The sequence below is a fragment of the Herpailurus yagouaroundi genome, unplaced genomic scaffold, assembly GCF_014898765.1.
Source record: "Herpailurus yagouaroundi ecotype Mexico unplaced genomic scaffold, PumYag 249, whole genome shotgun sequence".
NCBI lineage: Eukaryota > Metazoa > Chordata > Mammalia > Carnivora > Felidae > Herpailurus > Herpailurus yagouaroundi.
Window position 1 is genome coordinate 426113 of NW_024412466.1, and position 20003 is coordinate 446115.

The following is a 20003-nucleotide window of genomic DNA, read 5'->3' on the forward strand; positions in this document are numbered from 1 at the left end:
CCCCCCCCCCCCCCCCCCCCCCCCCGGGCTCCCCGGCCCTGAGGCTTCCGCCTGGGTTCCCGGGCCAAATCTGAGCTGGTTTCCGCTCAAGGCAGGAAGGACAGGAAAGGGATGTGGGGGGGGGGGGGGGGGGGGGCACATTCCTAGGGAGTGAGCCAGGAGGAGGCGGCCAGGGCAAGATGCAGTCTAGGCCCCTCTCCCCGCCCACCTGGCACCGGTGCCCGGGGCCCTCGGGTGCCGGCAACGGGCGCCTGCGCCTCAGTTTCCCAGAGAGTAGGTGGAGCAGTGGCGGTTTCCTGCAGTTGTGAGGGTGGACGCTCTCATGTGCAGGGCCCCCTTGTGGCTTCGGCTGCCACTCTGTTTCATGAGAGGAGGCCACCTCGACCGGGTTGGGGCGGGGGGAAGAAGCCATGTGGGGTCACACTCTGGCCGGTGAGGGGGCGAGGGCAGCAGATGCAGAGGTGGGCCTCCCCTCCAGGCATGGCCCTCCAGACACAATGGATGCCCTCCTAGAGGGTGGCCGCCCTGCCTCTTGCACCACAGAGGGCTGGGCCCTGTTCCCCAGGAAGCCCCCCACCCCCACCCCCGCCACATCTGGCCTAAAGGGCCCTGGCCCTGCGGGGTCCCACCATCTACACTCCCTGGAACTGGAGGCCTCCCCGAAGGTCTGAGGAGCCCAGGAAGGTGGGGCAGAGGGGGGTGGCATTTACCAACGCAGCAAAGGGAGTGGGCCCCCAGTGCGTGGGGGGCCTGTGTGCCCCCGCCTCCCTCCGCCCCACTGAGCCCCGCTGACGGGAGCCGCTTGGGTCCCAGCCCCAGGCCTTTGTGAAGGCCATTTCCTCTGCCAGGCGTGTCCTTCCCATTTTCCGTCGGCCTCATTCCCGAGTATCAGGCGGTTCTCAGCTCGGGGTCCGAGCATCCTGACCTTGTGCACGAACTTTCATCCCTTCCACCCCGGTCCTAGCTCTGCACCTGGGGCTGGCGCCCAGGTGTATGCAATGAGTCCACGGCCACAGGTGCACCTAGGGCCAGGCCCAGGTGTGTGCAGTGAGCCCATGGCCACAGGCCCGCGCAGGTCAGGACTTTTATTACCTGTATTGCTGGGGGTGGGTGGGTGGATGCCCCAGGGGGCAGTGCAGGCCCGTGGGCCTGGGGGCTCAGCTCTGCTTCCAGGAGCTGGAGGCGCTGCTCAGGATCTGGCTGAATTGCGAGGTGACGCGGCACAGGTGGGAGCCCTCCCAGAAGACCTTGCCACAGCCAGAGCAGCAGTAGAAATGACGTAGCCCCGGCCGCCGCAGCACGCCCTCCGGGACCCCTGCCAGCTGCAGCCGGGTGCCACTGGCCAGTGTGGCAGGCCCACCAGCCCGCAGGTCTGCGGCCTCCAGCCAGCGGCAAGGTGGGTCGTAGGTACAGCCCCCGGGGGCCTCCTCTGGGGCCGAGCCTGGAAAGGTGGGGGGTGGGCGGCCACTCTGAGCTCTCAGCCTTATGGTGGGGTGGGGTGGGGTGGGGTGGGAGGGGCTGCGGGGATGGTCTCGCCTCCACCCTGTTCTTTCCGGTGCCTCTGCCCTACACTGCCTGGTCCCCCCAACGCTCTGCCTCATCTTACCCACGGACCCCTGGCCCTCTCTCCCCACTGGCCCTGCCCGCTACCCCTCGCCTAGGGCACGGGCCCATCCTCTCAGGGCAGTCCCCTCTCCTGGGCCAGGAACAAACCCTGTCAGTGGGTGGTCCCAGGGCTCACCTGCTTCCTGTATGTCCTCGCTCTGGGTGGCCTCATCACCTGGCAATCAATTGAGGACATCAGGGACTGTCCTAAGGGTGGGTCCTGGCAGCCCCAGTGCCCACAATGCACCTCCAAGTGCCCAGCCTCTCCCCCCACCCTTAGCAGAAAGGGCAAAGGGTAGGGGGCTGAGGAGCTTTGGTGCCAGCCTGATCCCCTCCCATGGGAACTCACACCTTGGAATGTTCTTGGGGCTCAAAGGTCCTTGGGAAACAAGTTCTGGGCGTGAGATTGGCCGATTAGGGCACTGGGGGCCTGAGAAAGGGCCGGTGGGGGCGGGGGCATCCCATTCGTGGCGATGAGAAGATAAGCCATTGCCAGGGCCTGCGTTTCATAGCAGCACGGCCCAGGGGACCTGCTGGAGCTCAGGGCAACCTCTGACTCTGCAAGAGGGTCCCTACCTCCGCTAAGAGCACAGGAGACTCCAGGGAGGTGGCCAGGCCTCGGGCTGCTGAGGGGCCAGTGCAGGCGTGAGGGCAGTGATGGGTGAGGAGTCCTGGCCGGCAGGCGGAAGAGTCCTACCCCTAATTTGCTTGGCAAACATCTCTCCACAGATGGCTCCAGATTAACTTTAGCCAGAGCCTGAATGGATGAGCACTCCCGGGCCCCCCCCGCCCCGCAACGCAATGAGGCCATGACCTCCATCTGGTCTCCCTATCGCGCCCTAGTCGGTCTGGCCTCAGCCTTTACCTGGAGGCCCATGAGATGCCAGCAGGCCCGCAGGAGGGCCACCCACCACCTCAGGACAGGCGTGGGCCTCTGGGCAGAGCGCTGGTGGCTCAGAGGAGCCGGGAGCCCAGTGGCGGGGCGGCTCTAGCAGAGGGCAGTGCTCGTACCCTGCTCCTCCCTTCCTGGGCCTTGAACATGTCAAGGCCACACTGTGGAGAGCTGAGAGCTGCTGGGGGCTGGACACAGGCCATCACTATGGCTCACCTGAGGAGCTCCAGCCCCAAACCTCAGGGGGTTTCGGAAGAACAAGAACACCCTCGTGGGGACGTCACCGTCCGGGAGAGCCACGGCGAGCCGTGCAAAGGGATCTCAGAGGCACCCTAACCTCAGGCTGACCCCCCTGGAGAGAGCACTAAGACAGTCTCCTATCCATCCCATCCTTGCCCTCCGCTGAGGAGCAGCCGGGAGCCTGGGGAGGAGCTGCGAGGCTCCCTCTGGTGCCCCTCTCTCTAGAGGGTGGGGGAGCCGGTGATAGGAATGGAAGGGCACACTCACTGCCCCAGCCAGCGACTTCAAAGTCTCCTTCCAGTTTCTAGTTTTACAAGGGTGGAAACTGAGGCTGGGTCCACGGTTGAGGGGGTTGACATCTGGGGTTTGCCCTCCTTTCTGTCTGTCCGGGATCGTCCGCCTTCAGATTGCTTAGCAGGTGCCAGTGTGCAAGCAAATGTGCATCTGTGCACGTGCACATGTGTGCACAAGTGTGTACAAACAGGTGCGTGCCGGCACACGTGCCTGTGTGCGTGTGCACTCTGTGTGAAGGGCAGGGTGACCGGAGAGGGGGGGGGGGACCCCACCCCAGAGGGGCCCCGAGTGTCTCAGCTTCCTGGCCTCCTGGGCCTGTAACCTTTGCGCAGCGTGAGCTCTGTCTTTCCACCGGCCCCTGGCCGGCACCTCCCTGGTCATCCCTGCAGTTTAACCCCACAACTGGGCCACTGTCCACAGAGCCCACAGAGCCCACGCCTAACCCCATGGGGCAACATACCTGTGATGCTGGGGCCTTCCGGGCGGCTGCTGAGCCTCACCAGCTGCTTCATCATGTCCTTGGAGACCTTCAGGTACTGGTCACAGTTACAGGCCTGGGGACAGAGGGGGTGCTGAGGCCGGGTGAGGCTCTGCCCACCTCCCACCTCCCACCCCCAGCCTCAGGCTCCTTGCAGCTCTGGGTCTGGCTAGGGGGTTTCACAGAGACAAAAGCACACATCCCTTCCTCTCCTTGCAGGACAGGGCACACCTCCTCCTGGGAGCCCTCCAGCACGGCACTGGATCCTAGTGGGCCCTAGGCAGCCTCTTCTGGCTCATGAGACCCTGTGGGCCTCTGTCATCACCTGGGCTGTCCGCCCCAATCACAGAGCCTCGAGGGCACAACCAGGCCTGGGCATCCCTGGGCTAGCTCAGCATCAAAGGGTCAGGGTAAGAGGCTTGCAGCGGGCCCCTCAGCCAGGCCGTTTCAGTGTCCGTGTTTCTCGATGATGCCTGTTGCCTGACCCCGCCCCCCCCCGCCCCCGGGGCACCACATCTACAAGGGATCAGGAGGGAAGCCACTTTTGCTTCTATTTGGGGTCCTTGTCTAGGACGTGCAATGGCTCTTGGAAGGCACTCAGCTCGGCACAGCCAGTCACAGCCCTTCCCCAAATCAGAGCGGCCTGTAAGAGGAGGATGAGCCTAGAGCAGGGCCTGAGGGTGGGAGGGGGCCTTCTGGGGCCACAGGGAGGAGGGGTCCATGATCTGGGCTCATGGGATCACTCCCGGGCCCCTCCTGGAGGAGCCTGACCAGTGCCCTGAATGACACAGCTCCCAGGGGTGGGTGGGTAGGTGGCAGCCACCAGCCGCTGGAGCCTCAGGGTGTGCCCACGTCAGGGGCGGTGCCCCCTGCCCCCACACGCCCTTTTCCCATGGGCCTTTCGACACCATGAGCTTGCTGTACTGCATCCAGCATCAGAGCCAGGGCCTGGGGGCGCCGGAGGGTGGGGCCACCTCTTCGGGGAGGCCTGGGTGGGGCTGCGGCAGGGCTGGTGCCGGCAGGACCCTTCCTCCTGCCTCTCTGGGGGGGGTGCCTCCTGTCCCCTGGCCACCTCTCTGGCATGGGGAGTCTGCCGTGGGCCCTGGCCTCCCGGTCACAGACCCAGGGACCTTCCTGGGCAGGAGTGCAGGTGGAGCCCCGGCCGCAGGTCTAGCCTGTGGTCACTCCAGATCCAGCTGGGGAAAGGGTGGTCGCTGCCCTGGGCTGCCCACCACAGAGAACCGCTTTCGCCCTCCTCCCCCCCCCTACCCAGGCCCCCCCAGGGGACGGAGCCTGTAGGTGTGAGAGGGATGCTGCATTAGTGGGAGGGGGTGGGAGCCTTCCCAGGACCTGGGCCTGATGCACACACCTGGGCGGGACTGCCAGCTCACGCTGAGTCACGGCACGAAGACAAACCACCGGTGCCATCCACAAGGACCTGGCCCCACCCTCGGGAACCACCGGTGCTGCTTTTCCCACGGCTGCTGCCCACTGCTGGGCCCTGCCGTCACCCCATAGGGCCCTGGGAGGCCCTGTCCCACCCCCACCCCCGGCTGGAAAAGCCGGTTCTACATGCTCACCCCCTCTCTGCCCTGTGCTCCCCATCTGCAGGAAGGACCAGCACCTAGCGGCTCCCTGTGTCTCCTGTCCCCGTCCCCTGCAAGGTCCACCTGCCTCACACAAGGCTGAGGCCCTGCTCTTTGGGGCCCATGGCCCAGCACCCTTCCTGACACCAAAGGGGGGAGACATTGCCTTTCATTATGAAGAAAGGGGGCTTCTGAGGGGCTGAGTAACTTGCTTACAGGGCCCTTGGCTAGCGAGGACCCCACACCAGGGTCCTCACGCTGACCCTTAGGAGAGGGGGTATGTGCAGGTGGTGTCTGGGCCATGCCTACTCTCCCTTGGGGGACACACAAACCCGAGCCCTGGGATGCCAGTGGGCCTGGACAGACTGCAGCGGGGGTCCCGGGGAAGGCCCTGGACAGGGGCTGGGTGTATGGTCTTGAGAGTCCAGCCTGGTCTCTGTGTACCCCCATTCAGTCTGGGATTCTGAGGGCGGGGAGGGCCTCCAGCCCCAGAGCCTGGCTGGGCGGGCAGGGCCAGGTGAGTCGGGGGCTGGAGGGGCTGGGAAGGCTCGTGGCTTCCTGGTGCCAGGAGTCCACCTGCGTGCCCGGTCCCCACAGCTCTTACAGCTGCTTGGAGCCAACACCCACTTGCCGTGTCTCAGGGCACTCTGTCCGCCTGGGGACTGTCTCGGCCAGAGACCTGAGCCCACAAGGGGGAGGTTGCCTCCCAGGGGCTGGGCTGCCAGCAGTGACTGGTCATCGGGACTGCTGGGGCCCACAGACCGGGAGTTAGGCAGACTTGACCTTTTGGTCCACCCTCTGCAGCCCCTTGCCCCTCCCTGGGGCCTGGGGAGGGCAGGAGAGGCCTGCTTTGGCCACTTCTCCAGGAGGCTCTGTTTTCTGGGCTTCTTGGGGGTGTGACGAGAGGCTATAGCAGGCACTTGGGACACCTGCCCGTTCCACTGAGGCTAAGACTTGGCAGGGGGGAGCTGGGGGGCTTTGAGGGGCCATGCCCAAGGGCGGGGCCTCCTCTCAGGTCTGAACCCAGGATTCGCAGTCACACTCACCCAAGGAGTGGTCGTGGCCAGCAGAACCAAGACCTGTGCAACAGGCAAGGTCACAGCAACTGTCCTGAAGTCTGCGTCCCTGGAAACGTCTGTGTTCCCACCTGCCCTGGGTGCAGGGCCACCCCCACACACACAACCCTGGTCAGCACGCCTGCAGGTGTCTGCTGTGCACAACCAGCGGACAGCTGGCACACAGGTGTAGAGTGCAGAGGGGCACGCCCCAGCCAGGGCCACAGAACGGGCTGGGCAGGGCCAGCAGGCAGCTCGGAGGGGCCCTTGTACACGTTCCTCTCCAGAGGCGACCAGCCCTCCCTGGGCCCAGGACAGCACAGCCCTGTTGGTTGTTCGTAAACACCCTTGGGCCCCCATCAGCCTTGAGCCCCAGGCCTCAGCAAATGGGGGGGGGTGTGAGGGGGAGAGGAGGGCCGGATAGAAGCCATACCTGGGACTCACCCGGGCATGGGGTATGAGAGAGAACACGTGTTCCTAAGGGTATAGGGCCTGCCTAGGCTGGGAGCCCAGAGAAGGGACCCCCGCCCTAAGAAGGACGTGAGTGGGGCCTCCTGCCCAGCCAGCAGCCAGGTCCATGACCTGAGCTCCGCACCACAGGCTGGCTGCCTGGGGAGTTCACACCACCCTGCTTCCCCAGCTCGGTAGGCACTAGGCACCGCTGAGAGTTTTAGGCTCCAGCTGGGAAGTGGGCCCAGGCCACTTGGGTGCCCTCCTTCTGAGCAAGGGGCAGGGTTGTAGAAACCTCACTCCTGCCTGACGGTAAGTGCAGTCCAGGCTCCAAGCGGGGGCCCTGCCAGACCCCTGCAGCCCCCACCCCCAGTGGGGGAGGGGGGAGTCATTCTGGAGCCCAGGCCCTGGAAGGCCAAGTTTGGGGATTTCTGACCCACAGGCAGGGCGGGTGGGGGCTGGGCTCAGAAGCTGTGGCATGTTCTAGAGTAATGGGCTATTTCTTGCTCATTTAGAGCAAATTGGAACAAGAGCGAAGCATAAAAAAGCAGAAGAAAAGAAACAGCACTTCGTCCCACCGCCTGGTGGGAAAAGCCAACGCGGCACTGAGAATGGTTTCCGGCACCTCCCTGAGCACATCTACACACGGCCAGCGTCTCGGATGCTCCGGTCAGGGTAGTGGGAGCCCTGGAGGGTCTCAACTTCAGGACACCAGCATCCCTGTTCCCAGGGTGCTTTTTTGCCCATTTGGTCCCTGCCAAGTGCCACCTCCCCCTACAGTCCACACTTGCTGTCCTGAGGCCTCCCCAGGCTGGCTCATCCACCGTGACCGCCCCCAGGGCCACCCTAACAAATGGCGCCGGGTGCAGGGCCAGAGGGCTGGGATGAAAGGCCACTGGCCTGACACCTTGCCCGGACGGGGTGGGAACAAAGCCCCAGAGGAAGCGGTGAGGCCTGGGTCTGCTCCACACCTCCCTCTCCCACACCATCCAGGCAGCACCTCGTGGGGCCCTGAGCCATCTGCCCCCAAAGGTGATGTGGCCCTGGAGGGGAGCACGACTGCTGGGGCTGGGGCCCTCCTCCAAGACAAGCACATCAGCCAGCTTTGCCCATGAGGACCCTGTCGGCCCCCGGCACGGGGTGTTGTCTGATTGCCCAGAGGAGACGGGACAAGGGGCCAGGAGGACGGAGCCCCCTCCCTGCAGCTGGCCCACAGGGCATCTGTGAGATGTGACCCCATCCTGCTGGCCTGGGGCGAACGCTGGACAGAAGGGCCGGGACCCAGGCCCTGCAAGGAGCGCGTGGCTGGGGCTGATGCACAGGCCTGCATGGGAGGGTTTTCAAACCCAACCCTGGTGCTCTTCTGTCTGTGGAGCAGGCCCTCCTGCCGGTGGCCTCCAACCTGGATGTCTATGACCCGGGACAGCAGCCCTACAGGGGCCGTGCTCCAGCGCCAGCCCTGTCCCCAGGCCCGGGAAGGCCAGTTCCCACGGGCCCATCCCTTTGTAGGCTCAGGACAGTGTCTCCACAGACACAGCAGGGCCTGGGCACAGTCAGCATTGTGTGGGTTCCCTAGGGGGTCAGGAGCCACTGGCACTGGGGCGTGTGGGGTGCAGGAGTCCCCGAGGGGCTATGACTGGGCACGTGTGTGAAGCTGGCGCCCTGCAGGTGTCTCTCTCATAAGCATTCCGGCATGAAGGGCGCAAGAGCACTGAGGGTGTGTGTGCACGTGAGCAGCACAGAGGCATGAGCAGGAGTGTGTGTGGCTGGGTGTTCCAAGGTGTGGATGAGGGACCTGTGTGACGGGGCGTGTCAGGGCGAGTCACTTCACACGTCCCCTGACCCTGGAAGTGTGTCTGTGTATGAGCAGTCTGTAGACAGGGGCTTGTGTGCACCTCGCCAGGGAGTGCAGGGGGGGTGCTCCCGGGGGCCTCTGTTTTCAGTGGCAGGAGACCTGAACATCCACCTCCCCTGGCAGGTGTGGAGGGGACAATGGCATCTGGGACTTTCCCGGCTGGCGACCGGCTCGTGGGGCACAGGCCCAGGCTGATGCCATCTTGTGCAGCCTTCTGAGGCCAGCACCCTGCGACTGGGGCTTTGGCCTCAGAGGCAGACGTGCGGCTGGCGCCTGGAGCCAGACACCCTCCCCGCCAGCCTCCTGCCGGGCCCACCTCCCGCTACAGGGACGGGAGGGCCTGCTGGACTCCCTGGGAGTGGACCCCCCAGCTCCAGAGCTGCCCTCATGCCTGCAGTGGGTGAGGGCGGGCTGACGACTCACAGTGAGGGCCCCAGTAGCCACGGCTGGGGGCGGATACCCCTGAACCTGCAGCAGCACGTGGCTGGTCTCTCTGACGGCGAGGGAGAGGGGAAAAGGGTGGTGGGTGGAATGGGCAGAGGGGCACAGCATGCGTGACAGCCAGAGCCTGCCCGAGCAGGAAGCCCTGCCCCGCCTAGGTGTACCCTGGCCAGGGAGACTCGGGAGGGTCACAGCCCTTCCCCCAGGCCCCTCTGGGGCTTGCAGGCCGGAGCCCTGGGCAGTGGCCACACATAGGACGGGCGGGTGGGCCTCCCACTTGGCATCCACTCCCCACCCTGGGTGCCCGGGCTTCTGAAAAGCTCCTCCTCCAGCTGCACCAGCCACAGCCCAGGGCCCACTGGGGACCCCCGTGCAGACCCCCTCGTGGGGTCAGTGAGGCCGACTCCAGCCCAGGCTATCTGAAGCTGGGTGGAGTGGACCCCCTTGTTCCAGCTCACTTGGGTGGGCCAGGGCTGACCTTCATGGAGGCAAGCCAAGGTGAGCCAGGGGGCCCAGACCGGTAGCCAAGTCCTGCCCTGCTTCCTCAACCCTGATAGGACACAGTCACAGGCCCCCTCAGGCAGCCAGCGAGAATTTGGGCCCTGAATGCGAATTTCAGATCAAGTGTGGGATGGGATTACAGTTCTATGTGAGAAGGAATTCACTATTTTCTGCGGGGTCTGTATTTGTACTTCGTAAAACCAGTGACCTAGTCTCTGCAGGGTATTAGGAGGAACCGAGGCCCAGAACCTGCTCCCAGTCAGGGAGACCCTAATGAGGAGAGGGTGCTGTTGTCCCCACGCACAAGGCAGGGTTGGCCAGGGCCCCCTGGGTCGCTCCACGAGGTGTGGGGGGCCAGAGAGCACCTGCCCTAGGTTAAATCCAATACAATCTGGCCTCAGGCCCCGTGTGTGGGGTGCTGTCTGCCTCCCTTTGGCGACCTCAGCAACCCCTAGGCGGCACCCCCTCCAGTAACCCCCTCCCCCAGACGCACCCCCCCCCCCCTATCCTGGGGCTCCCGGGCACCCCAGCGCGGCGGGCGCAGCGCGGCCCGTTCCCAGACGGGGGAGGGGCAGCGGGCCGTGAGAACCAGCCGGCGGCCGGGCCGCGTGGGAAAGCGGGAGGAGGGGCGGGCGGGGAGGGCGGGGCGCGCCTGGGAACGGCCCCCGCCCCCGGCCGGCCTTTGAAAGGGCCACTCAGGACACCCGGCCGAGATTCAAAAGCAAACGGTTGCGCCTGCCTTCCCGCGCCAGGACCCGGGGCCAGGGGGGCTGGGGTACCCCTCCCACCTAGGGCCAAGGGAGGCAACGGGGGCGGGGGGGGGGGCAGGCTAAGGAAGTTGGGGAGGGGCCCCGAGGCTGTGCCAGCCGGGATCAGCTCTGGTTGTCCCCCCTTCAACAGACAAGTGGAGCCAAGCCCTCAGACAGCAGGCAGCGGCCTGGAAGGGAACTGGAGCCCTGAAGCCTGGGGTCTGAAGCTGTCTGAATGTCTGTGGGGCCTGCCTTTCACTCACAGCAGGCCTGCCCTACTGTGTTCCCAGCCAAGGGAGAGAGGAGCCCCCAAAGTACTCCTCCAAAGAATGGTGATGCTCTAGAGATTGGGCTGGGGGCCTGGAGGCCTTCCTGGAGGAAGTGACAGACAACCTGGGGCTTAGTGGACCAAGTGGGGAGGGTGGGAGATCAGGTGCCAAGGGGGCCACAGTACGATGGGCCCAGCACTGTGGGGAGCCAGCCTGAGTGGGGGCTGAGACAGGGCAGGGGTCCCCTGGCCCTCTCCTCCCTGCCTCTTCCCAGGGCCACTGAGTCAGGCTAAGAGAGGCGGCTCCTTCCACCACACCTATGCCTTGAAATGCGTTTTCCAAGATGAGGAAAGGAAGCAGCAGTCCATGCTGGAGCCTGACTCCCCCCACTTCCCTGAAGGACCCTGCACCACCTACTCCCCCACCTCAAGGGAGGAGTTCGGGCTTGGCCGAGCAGGCCTGTCTCCCTTTGTGGGGTTACTCTTCCAAGGCCCCTCCCTGTCCCTGGCTGGCTGGGGTCACACCCAGCCCCCATCCTGCCAGAGCAGAGGGCCCTCCAGGCATGCTGCTCTGCCTCGGACGCCCCATATGCCCTCAGTGACCTCTGGGGTCTACACTTGTCCTGAATGTGCTCCGCTCACAGTGGGCAGTGAGCAGGGCCCCCTGGGAGGGAGGGAGGAGGGGATATGCGCCACTCCCCAGCCCCAGCCAGGGAGGGAAGAGAGGCTGGGCCGGAGGGGGGGGGGGCGGCAGTGCGGGTGACTCATGGGTGTTCCTGCCCCCCCCCCCCCCCCCCCCGCCCCCCCCCCGGCCCCCCCAGCGCCCTGCTGCACCGGCCATCCAGCCGTTGGTCCCTGCCTGGCAGACCCTGTTTTACCACCCGTGGGCCCTCCCCAGACCCAATCCATGGGTGCCCATGGCCTCCTCTCCCTGCAGCCCCAAGGGGGGCTGGCTGCCGCTGGCTTTACACCCCTGAGGCCAGCCAGGCCTTTCTTTCTGTATCTAGGGTTGAGTGGACAGTGGGTCCGTGCTCTCAGGCCTGCCGTCCCCATCCAGGCCCATGGCCACCCACCACGCAGCTCACTGCCCCCTGGCTCTTGGGCCCCACTTCTGCTTTGGGGCTGGCAATCGTTCAAAAGGAAGAAGAGTGCCCACCTCCCCGGTCAGATGCCAGCCAGGCCCCCAGGCAAGGGTCAGTCCCCTGCAAGGGCCGTTGGGTCCCTGACAAAGCAGCTGTGGGCAGTGTGAGGACACACAGGCAGGGCTGCTGCCAAGACAACTATTTGCGGACGCTGAGATGTGAATTTCACACGATTGAGCCGCAGGCTGCGGGGTGCCGACACCAGGGGCAGGGTGTCTGTCTCAGCCTGCCGGTAACCCCGAAGCTGGCTGTGAGCGGCCTCGGTGTGCCTCAGTCCCTGAGCCCCAGGCTCCCTCGGCCGGTGTGGGGCTGTTCTGCTCTCCAGCCGGGAGGCCCGGCTGGTCACCAGGGGCTCTGCCCTCCCTCCATTTCTTCAGAGCCCGGTCCTCAGCCACGTCTGGCCAGTGGTTCTGGACAGCTCCGTGGCTGGGGGCTGCGCAGCGGGTGTGGAGGTGTGGAGCGGAGAGGGGGAAGGACCTAGGTCCTCAGAGACACGACCGTACCCCCAGACAGTGTGTCGTGGGCGCCAGGTGTGGTTTCACTGTCCGAGGTGTCTTAACTGGCCGCAGGCCCAAGACGACAGCACTGGGGGCGCCCCCGCGGCCAGCTGTGCCTGGCCCATCCTCTGGTACATGTGGCCGCCAGCTGACCAGCGGAGGGACGCCCTGGCCCAGATGGCTAGGCCTGCACTGTCCTGCCTGAGGGAACCTCCCCACCGTCCTTGCCCCAGACTCCCAGGGGTCTGTCTTTGGCCTGCACCAGCTCCTCAGGCCCAGGGTACACTGGCCTGACTCGGGGCCATGGATGCGTCTGTCCAGGCCACCAACAGTCCACCTGCATGCTGAGTGTCCACGCACCTGTGGACACTGGATAAGCACATATGCCCCGTGGCCCTGTGTCCAGTGTGGTCCCCTCACAGCGTAGCCAGGCCAGCCTGTCACCCCTTCTGAAAGTGGACAGGACGTGGGCTCACTTTTCCATCAACATTCCGGGGGTCCAGCCAGAGAAGCCCCATCCAGATGGGCCTCCAGATCGCTGGAGGGAAGGCCCATTAAGAAGCACGTGATCGCTGACGGCCGGGTCTTGGAGCACAGCCCACACAGACTGATGTGCGAAGGAGAGAGGGGCTGGGTACCCGGCTGGGCGCCTGGCGTGAGCTGGGCTGGGGGGACTCACACGTCAACCCTCCCGGACACTGGCCCAGAGGAGCCCTGGCAGGTCTCAAGGCCATGAGCACAGGACTGGCCCTAGGGCCTCCTCTCAGCCCAGGCCACTTCGCGGGGTGGCACAGGTGCCACTTGTGTAGCCGTGGAGGATGAGGGTCTCATGGAGACGAAGCAGGCGGTGCTGACTGCTGGACAGGCCAGGGCCAGGGGTGCGACCCAGGAGTGCCAGGGCCCTTCCTAAAGCGGCTGGGGTCAGATCGGAGCCACCAGAAACTGGGGGCGGGGGGGGGGGGTGGGCCAGGCCATTGGGCCCGGGCCCTTAGTCCCCAGGGCCATCTGGTGGGAACTGAAGCTGGGCTCTGGCCGAGGACCAGGGCTTTTCTGGAAGGGAGGCAGGGCAGGGGGGTGGCCCTGCAGGCTGTGGGGCCTGGGCCCACCCTGTTGTCAGCCCCCAGGGACCGCACTGGGACATCACCCTGGCTAGCATCCCAAGACTGGGGGCTCACTGGCCTTAATCCCTGCCAAAACCTGCCTGGTGGACCCCACTGTCCTTAAGCCCCATGTCGGCACGGAAACCCGATGCCAGCTGCCCCCAACCCATCCTCCCCCAGAGCCCCCCGCTGCTCCCCCTGCCGCCTAGGAGCCGGAGGGCCAGGGTCTCTCCCTGTGCAGGGTGGTGGCCACCCCTCCTGCAGCCTTTGTGCCTGTGTGACCCTGGGGGCACGGAGTGTGGGAACGGGGCTGGGGGCCACGGGACACAAAGACTGGGGAGGGGCGGGGTCAGCGGCCACTGCCCCTCTTCCTGTCGGTCCCTAGTCTGGTCGTCAGGAAAGAGGGAGGGTCTGCAGGAATGGGCTAGGCACAGGTGTCCCCGCTGCCCCAGGTTCTGGGCATGGGTGCTGGGAGGTGGCTGCCTGCAGTCCCCCTCACATCCCCAGGCCAGGGGAGCCCTCTGCTTGCCTCCGTCTGCTGCCAGACATCAGTCTGGGCCGTTGTCCACCTCCACCCCGGGGGCCCCCCGCCCAGCCCTGCTGTGTCCTGAGTGTCTGTGAGCCTGTAGCCTGAGGCCCGACCTCTGCTAGCTGCAGGCTCCTCTCTGGCCCAACACCCTCCGTCTCCTGGGGACCCTGTGGCCAGCACTGCCTGAGAGCTCCCCAAGGCAGGGTCACCGTCCTGCAGTGGCCTCTCCTCCCGGGTGCCCGCTTCCGGAGGCCAACGTCACTGACTCCTAGGACACGCCCTACTTGCACACGGGGACCACAGCCTGCTCCCCACCATAGCGGAGGGGGACCAGAGGGACAGTAAAAATAGACATTACACTTGGGCCATGTCAGGGGTTCCTGCTTACGCTTTTTTTTTTTTTTTTTTTTTTAACTCCAATCTCTTTGATAAAATATTTTCCCATAGCGGACGGCACTGGGAACATCCATTTGGCGGATGTTCCTGACGGACGATCCCAGGCCCAGGTGGCCATTTTCAGGGGTCCATGACCCTGCCCGCCACAGGAGACCCACCACCCCCTCAGCCGAGCCTCCCTGCCCACCTCTGGCCTCCACCACGTGGCTCCCTGTCCTCATGTGCAGATGCCCCAGAAAGTGGACCCTGTGCTCAAGGCACATGCCGAGTGTCAACACAGCTTGGAGGCAGGTGCTGGGCACTAGAGTGGGGCACGGCCATGGACCCCTGGCCGGGCACCTAGCCCAGGCCTGGACCAGCCCTCTCCCATTCTGACTTGCTTCCCGCCTTGGACCCTGATGCACCAGCCCAGAGAGTGGCCAGGCTCACTCTGGGAATGCCTGTGTGTCAAGTGGGTTTTCCCTCCGGGAATGGCACTAAAATAGCATAAGGAAGGAAAAGAAAATGGAAAGTCAGCCTGGCAGTGGGAGGTCTCCAGGGAGACGGCCAGCTCCAGCCCGGGCCGGGCGGCAGGGGCTCTGAGCCAGCGTCCAGGGTGCGCAGGCCCCACTGGAGCACAGGGCGGGGCCCTGAGGACAGAGGCCCTCCCTGGGTCAGTCCTGAGTGTGACGCTCCCTGCTGGTCAGCGGCCGGCACTTTCTCATGCCCAGACCGGCTCGAAAGCCAGTCTAGCCCATGGGGCCACGTGGAGCCAGCCTAGGGGCTTCGCTGAGCTTTGGGCCATCGCCTGGGAACGTCTGTGGGGCACCTCTTCGGGGCTTCTCGGTGCTTGCCACCCATCTACTTTGCCTGGCCTTGAGAACAGCGGGGCACCGGGGGGGCAGTAGGGGTGGCCAGTGTGCAGGATGGGGTGGTTGGGCGTTCCTGGCTGTTTCTCAGGCTGAGCTCCTGGGGTTCGGCTGGGAATGCCGTGGCGGAGGGGCTCCAGGAGCTCTGGGTGGGAATGTGGCCGGAGGCCTGCCCAGACCTGTGCTCACAATGACCGGGTATTTGGTCTGAGAACATGCGTGGGGACCCCGGCCTCAGGCCCAAGCATTAATACTACCAGCTCCCTGACACAGAGTAAGCTTAGTCCTCCCACCGCTTCCCCAGATGTCTCTGTGGTGACCACGGCCAGTTCCAAATTTAGAAATCCTGGCTTCTCAGAAACCCCTTTCTCTGCCCACTTGGCTCCATAAAGTTGGCCTTTCAGGCTCCTTGTGCACATTCCTGGACCCTCCCACACAGTTATCTGCCACCCAGGGAGGGTCCTGCCCTGGGGCACACCCAGCACACTTTCTTTTGGAGCTGAGCTCAGCTGGAGGCCACTGGCCAGCCTTGGAACCAGAAGCTCTCCGGGCCCTTCCTTGACAAAGGCCCATCAGGCGTCCACATGCAGCCTTACACCTGTGCTCCTGCCTGCTGCCTGGCAGCCAGCGCCTGACTGCAGCCACACACAGGGGTCTCTGCCTGGGACGCCCCCTCCTGCTCCCCCCTCGAGCCTGGGGTGGCTGCCCTCTGCTTCTTGGCCAGTGCAGTCACATGGCACCAAGTCGTGGACCCTGTCTGTCCTCCTCCCCAGCTAGTCTTGGCGGAATGCGTATATACCTCAAATAAGGACAGTGCTGGGCAGAGCTCCCGAGCCGAGGCTTCCCCTTCCCCGTGCCCGTCCCCAACCTAGAGGGCCTGATGCGTGGGCCTCCAGACCAAGACCCCAGGGAGCCCAGACCCGGCACCTTCCCTCCCTGCTGGCCAGGGGCGAAGCCCGAAACCCGAGCCCACTCCTCACCTGCTACAGATGCCACCTCTCACCTGGACTCCCTCCCCCCTGCTACCTGCTGCAGCCAGAATAGATCTTAGCACCTCTGTGCCCCCGGATGGTGTCCCCCCCGGTGGGTTGTCTTCCGTCCTGGGGTGCTGGAGAGCTGCCCTCTCCGGCCAGGGCACTTGCTGGTCCCCTATCAGGGCTGGTGCAACTCTGCCTCCCAGCCTTTGAACTGCCTCCATACCGCACCCACCCCGCCTCCCTGGGGCACATTCTGCATCCTGCCCCTCGCACCTGGCAGGGCAGGGGGGCTCTACAACTGCCCGGGGCGGAGGGGCAGGTGGGGCCGTGGACACTCTTCCGTGTGCGGCTGCCCTCGGTGCCCTCGCAGGCCTGAAGGAGGTCAGCCTGCTCCCCAGCATGAGGCTTCCCGGGGCACGGGTGGGGGTTTCCTCCCAGCTACCCAACTTCCTGTTTTCTCAAGAAAACTTAGCAGCAGAGGCTCTGAAAAGCTCATTAAAATGCCTCCCAGGCATCCCGGACGTCCTGGGGTCTTTACAACACTTGTCGGCTTGAGCACAGACAAAGAGAGGCCGCAGACGAGGTTCCTGTCCTGCCAGAGCTCGCTGAAGGAAAAGGCCCCGCGGTGCACTTCCCGCCACTGGGATGACCGCAGTCGTTTCTGGCAGGGCCGGGGACCCGGGGTCGGCACAGGCTGGACCTGAAGCTGGGTAGAGGGGGGTCCAGGACCTGAGGAAGGGCCTCCCTCCCTCCTGTCTCACTCACACCCGGCTGCATGCCTGCCCTCAGGGTGCCCCATCTCCAGACGCAGGCACACCAAGGTGGGATGATGTCCCATGAGCCTGGCCGGAGACCCTAACCCCTACCCCCCTGCGCTGCAGAGGTGAGGCCCAGTGTCCACCAAACAACTGGGCTTGGAGAGGTGCTCCTCACAGAGCTTCATCATGGCCCCAACTCCAAATATTCCGGGAATAGCCAGCACTCTGCACCAGGAGCCACTGAGGTGCACTAGGACTGTGCCCTGTGGGGACCCCGTGCCTCAGTGCAGCCACGCCCCGGCCTGCACCACCTCCCCCTAAGCCAGATATGGGGGCTAGGACTCGGTGCACCCAGGCCGGCAGAGAAGGGAGAGGAGGGCGCCCCCTCCCTGGTCCGAATCGGCAGACAGGACCCAGGCCTCAGACCCCCCTCTGACCTTAACCCTAGACATGGCTTTCCCGACCCAGACCTTTCTAGACGTTAGAATGGACCCAGTGGCGCCCATCTGCCCCAGATGGGGCGGCGGCGGCCGCTTGGAAGGGCACAAACGCTAAAGCACGTGACCTCTGTTGTCTTGCCACCAGCCAGAGACACGCTGGGTCTCCTGTCACAGCAGTGGCTTCCTGACAACCCTGGGGCTCACACACTGGCCCAAGGCAGGCCGGGGGCAGGTGGGACTCACCTGGCAGCGGCTGAAGATGTCTGCGTGGGTGACTCGAACGTTGAAATGCCTGAGCACGGCCTTGGCCTGCTGACGGGCCTTGAGGGAGCAGTCCACCCAGAGGCAGCGCCCAGCCCCGACCTGGGCCCGGAGCTGCACGGAAGCACAGCCGCTGAGCCGTGGGCACAGGACCCAGAGCCTCTCCAGGCCCACCTCCCCTCCCTGGGCTCCGGGGCCAAGGGCTCCTCCCCCCCAGCTCGTCCCCCCAAGTGGGACAGCCGTCAGCCCCCACTCCCACTAGCCTCCGCAGCGAGCAGACCCCGAGGGCGGTGGCCCAAGGGCCAGGCTGAGGCTCCCTTGGAAAGATGAGCCATCTTCAGGGACCCCACCTTGTGGTATGGCAGCCCCGACGTCAAGATGATCCTTCCCTCCTGCCTGGCAACCTGTGGGGAGGCAGAGGGACAGGTGAGGGGCCGGCTGGTTCCAGGACAAGGGCTACTTCTGCCCCCGCCTCTGCCCTGTCCGGCCTCTGCTGCCACCACCGCTCACCCACACCCCCACCCCCCACCCCGGCCCCCAGGCTGCCCGCCTGGGGCCTGCGCGGCCAGCAGAGTCCTGGGCCGCTGCCTCATTGTGCAGATCGGGTCTTAAAATCATGCAGACGTTTTACATAATTGCAAACAAAATTTGAAATCAAAAAAGCAATCTCTAAAAATCCAAAGATGACGAGACCAATGAACTGCAGAGAAAGAAGTCTTCCGTGCACCCTGAAAGCGCGGCGAACTGACCGCGCAGCTCCAGGCTGCCTTGCTAGCGGCCAGGGCGAAGAAGCCGGGCAGCGGTCCTGTCGCTGGTGCTGACTCTGGCGGCGTCCCTCGAAACGCTCGCTGCCAACTGTGCCAAAGACAGATGGCCGACGCTGGTGCTGAGCTGGGTCCGGGTGGGAGAAGGAAGGGTGAGCATGGGAACCAGGGAGGTGGCACCACGGCTTCAGGCCTGACGGGAGCTTCGGTACGAATTTCACACGTGCGTGTGCACGTGCGTGCCTGTGTGCGCACACACATTGAAAAGCATTTCATCACTCTGTCTACCACAAAGGCCTCCAAATGAGAACAACCATGTAGCCAGGAGCAGCCTGTGCCCAGACTGGTTTCCAAACAGGTGGAAAGGGAATCGGACTTTTTTTGGAGAACTAGCTGACTCCAGGTCTGAGGCAGAAAATGCACACAGTGAGGCGGGCACATCTCGCCATGTCAGAAAGCAAAGAAGTCATCAAAGTCCACAGGTGCCACGTGAAAAGGACTGAGGACCCAAGGAAAGCCCTCACATGCCACAGGGGGGCAGGGCACCCATCAACGAGGTGACAGCAGCAATGCACAGAGACGTCAAACACGGCGATATTGATGGGTTTGGCACATTCTAAACAATCCCTAGTGATCTCTGAAGTGTGCAAGGGGCCAACACAAAAATGTAAGAGTTAAAACTATAAAAATCTCTTTTTTTTAAGTTCATTTGTTTATTTTGAGAGAGAGAGAGAGAGAGACAGCATGAGCAGGGGAGGGATCGAGAGGGGGTGTGGAGAGAGGGAGAGAATCCCAAGCAGGCTCCACGGTGCCAGCTGCGGAGCCCGAGACGGGGGTCGAACTCACAAACCATGAGATCATGACCTGAGCTGAAACCAAGAGTTGGATGCTTAACCGACTGAGTCATGCAGGTGTCCCTAAAACTAAAAGAAAAGTAAAAACTAAAAATCTTAAAAGAAAACGTGGTGTGGGAAATGCCATGGCATTGTATTTGGCAACGATTTCTTGGATATGGCACCAAAAGCAAGGCCAACAAAATTAAAAACAGAAAAATTGGACTTCATGGAAATTTAACACTTGTACATCATAGGACACTATCGAGAAAGTGAAGAGTGAGTGAAGATATTTGCAAATCATGTATCGGCTCTGGGATTAATATCCAGAATGTATAAAGAACTCCTACAAGTCAGCAACAAAAAAGCAAATAGCCCAATTAAAAGTGGCCCAGGGGCTTAAATAGACATTCCTCCAAAGAAGACGTGCAGATGGCCAACAAGCACATGAGAAGACACTCAACATCTTTAATCGTTAGAGAAATGCAAATGCAAACGACGAGATATGACTTCACACCCATTAGGGGAAATAAGTGTTAGTGAGGATGTAGAGAGGTTGGAGCCCTCATGCGTGGCTGGTTGTAATAAAATGGTATATTCACCATGGAAAACAGTATGGCAGCGTCTCAAAAAGTTACACGTAGAATCATCATATGATCCAGCCATCCCGCTTCTAGGCACAGTCACACAGGAACTGGAAGCGGAGCGGAAACTTGAACAGATACTTGGGACAGAAAGGTGCGCACTGGCATTACTCACAACAGCCAGAAGGTGGAAAGGACCCAAGCGTCCAGGTGAGTGGGTGCACGCGCACACGCACACACACATACACACACGTGCACATGCGCGCGCACACACACGCACACACGCTGGAATTTATTCAGCTTTAAGAAGGAAGGAAAGCCCAACATGCTACAATGTGGATGAACCCTGAAGACATTCTGCTCTGTGAAATCACCCAGACACAAAAGGACAAATACTGTACGATTCTGCATATATCAGGTATTCAGAAAAATCCAACTCATAGAGAAAGAAACTAGAACG

General features: G+C 63.5%; 1 protein-coding gene across 4 annotated transcripts in view; it reads right to left on the reverse strand.

Annotated features, from left to right (window-relative positions):
* Positions 1-1071: 1071 nt before the first annotated feature.
* Positions 1072-20003, reverse strand: part of EXD3 (exonuclease 3'-5' domain containing 3) — a 77722-nt gene continuing 58790 nt past the window's right edge. For 2 of the 4 annotated variants that reach the window (XM_040460265.1, XM_040460269.1), the window contains 5 exons: positions 17713-17766; positions 17345-17476; positions 3492-3585; positions 1742-1780; positions 1072-1441 (listed from right to left, as the gene is read on the reverse strand). In XM_040460265.1, the coding sequence (XP_040316199.1) occupies positions 1158-1441; positions 1742-1780; positions 3492-3585; positions 17345-17476; positions 17713-17766 (603 nt within the window). In that variant the 3' untranslated portion in view covers positions 1072-1157. The remainder of the gene's footprint in view (positions 1442-1741; positions 1781-3491; positions 3586-17344; positions 17477-17712; positions 17767-20003) is intronic. The other 2 variants (XM_040460268.1, XM_040460267.1) reach the window with 1 other exon arrangement.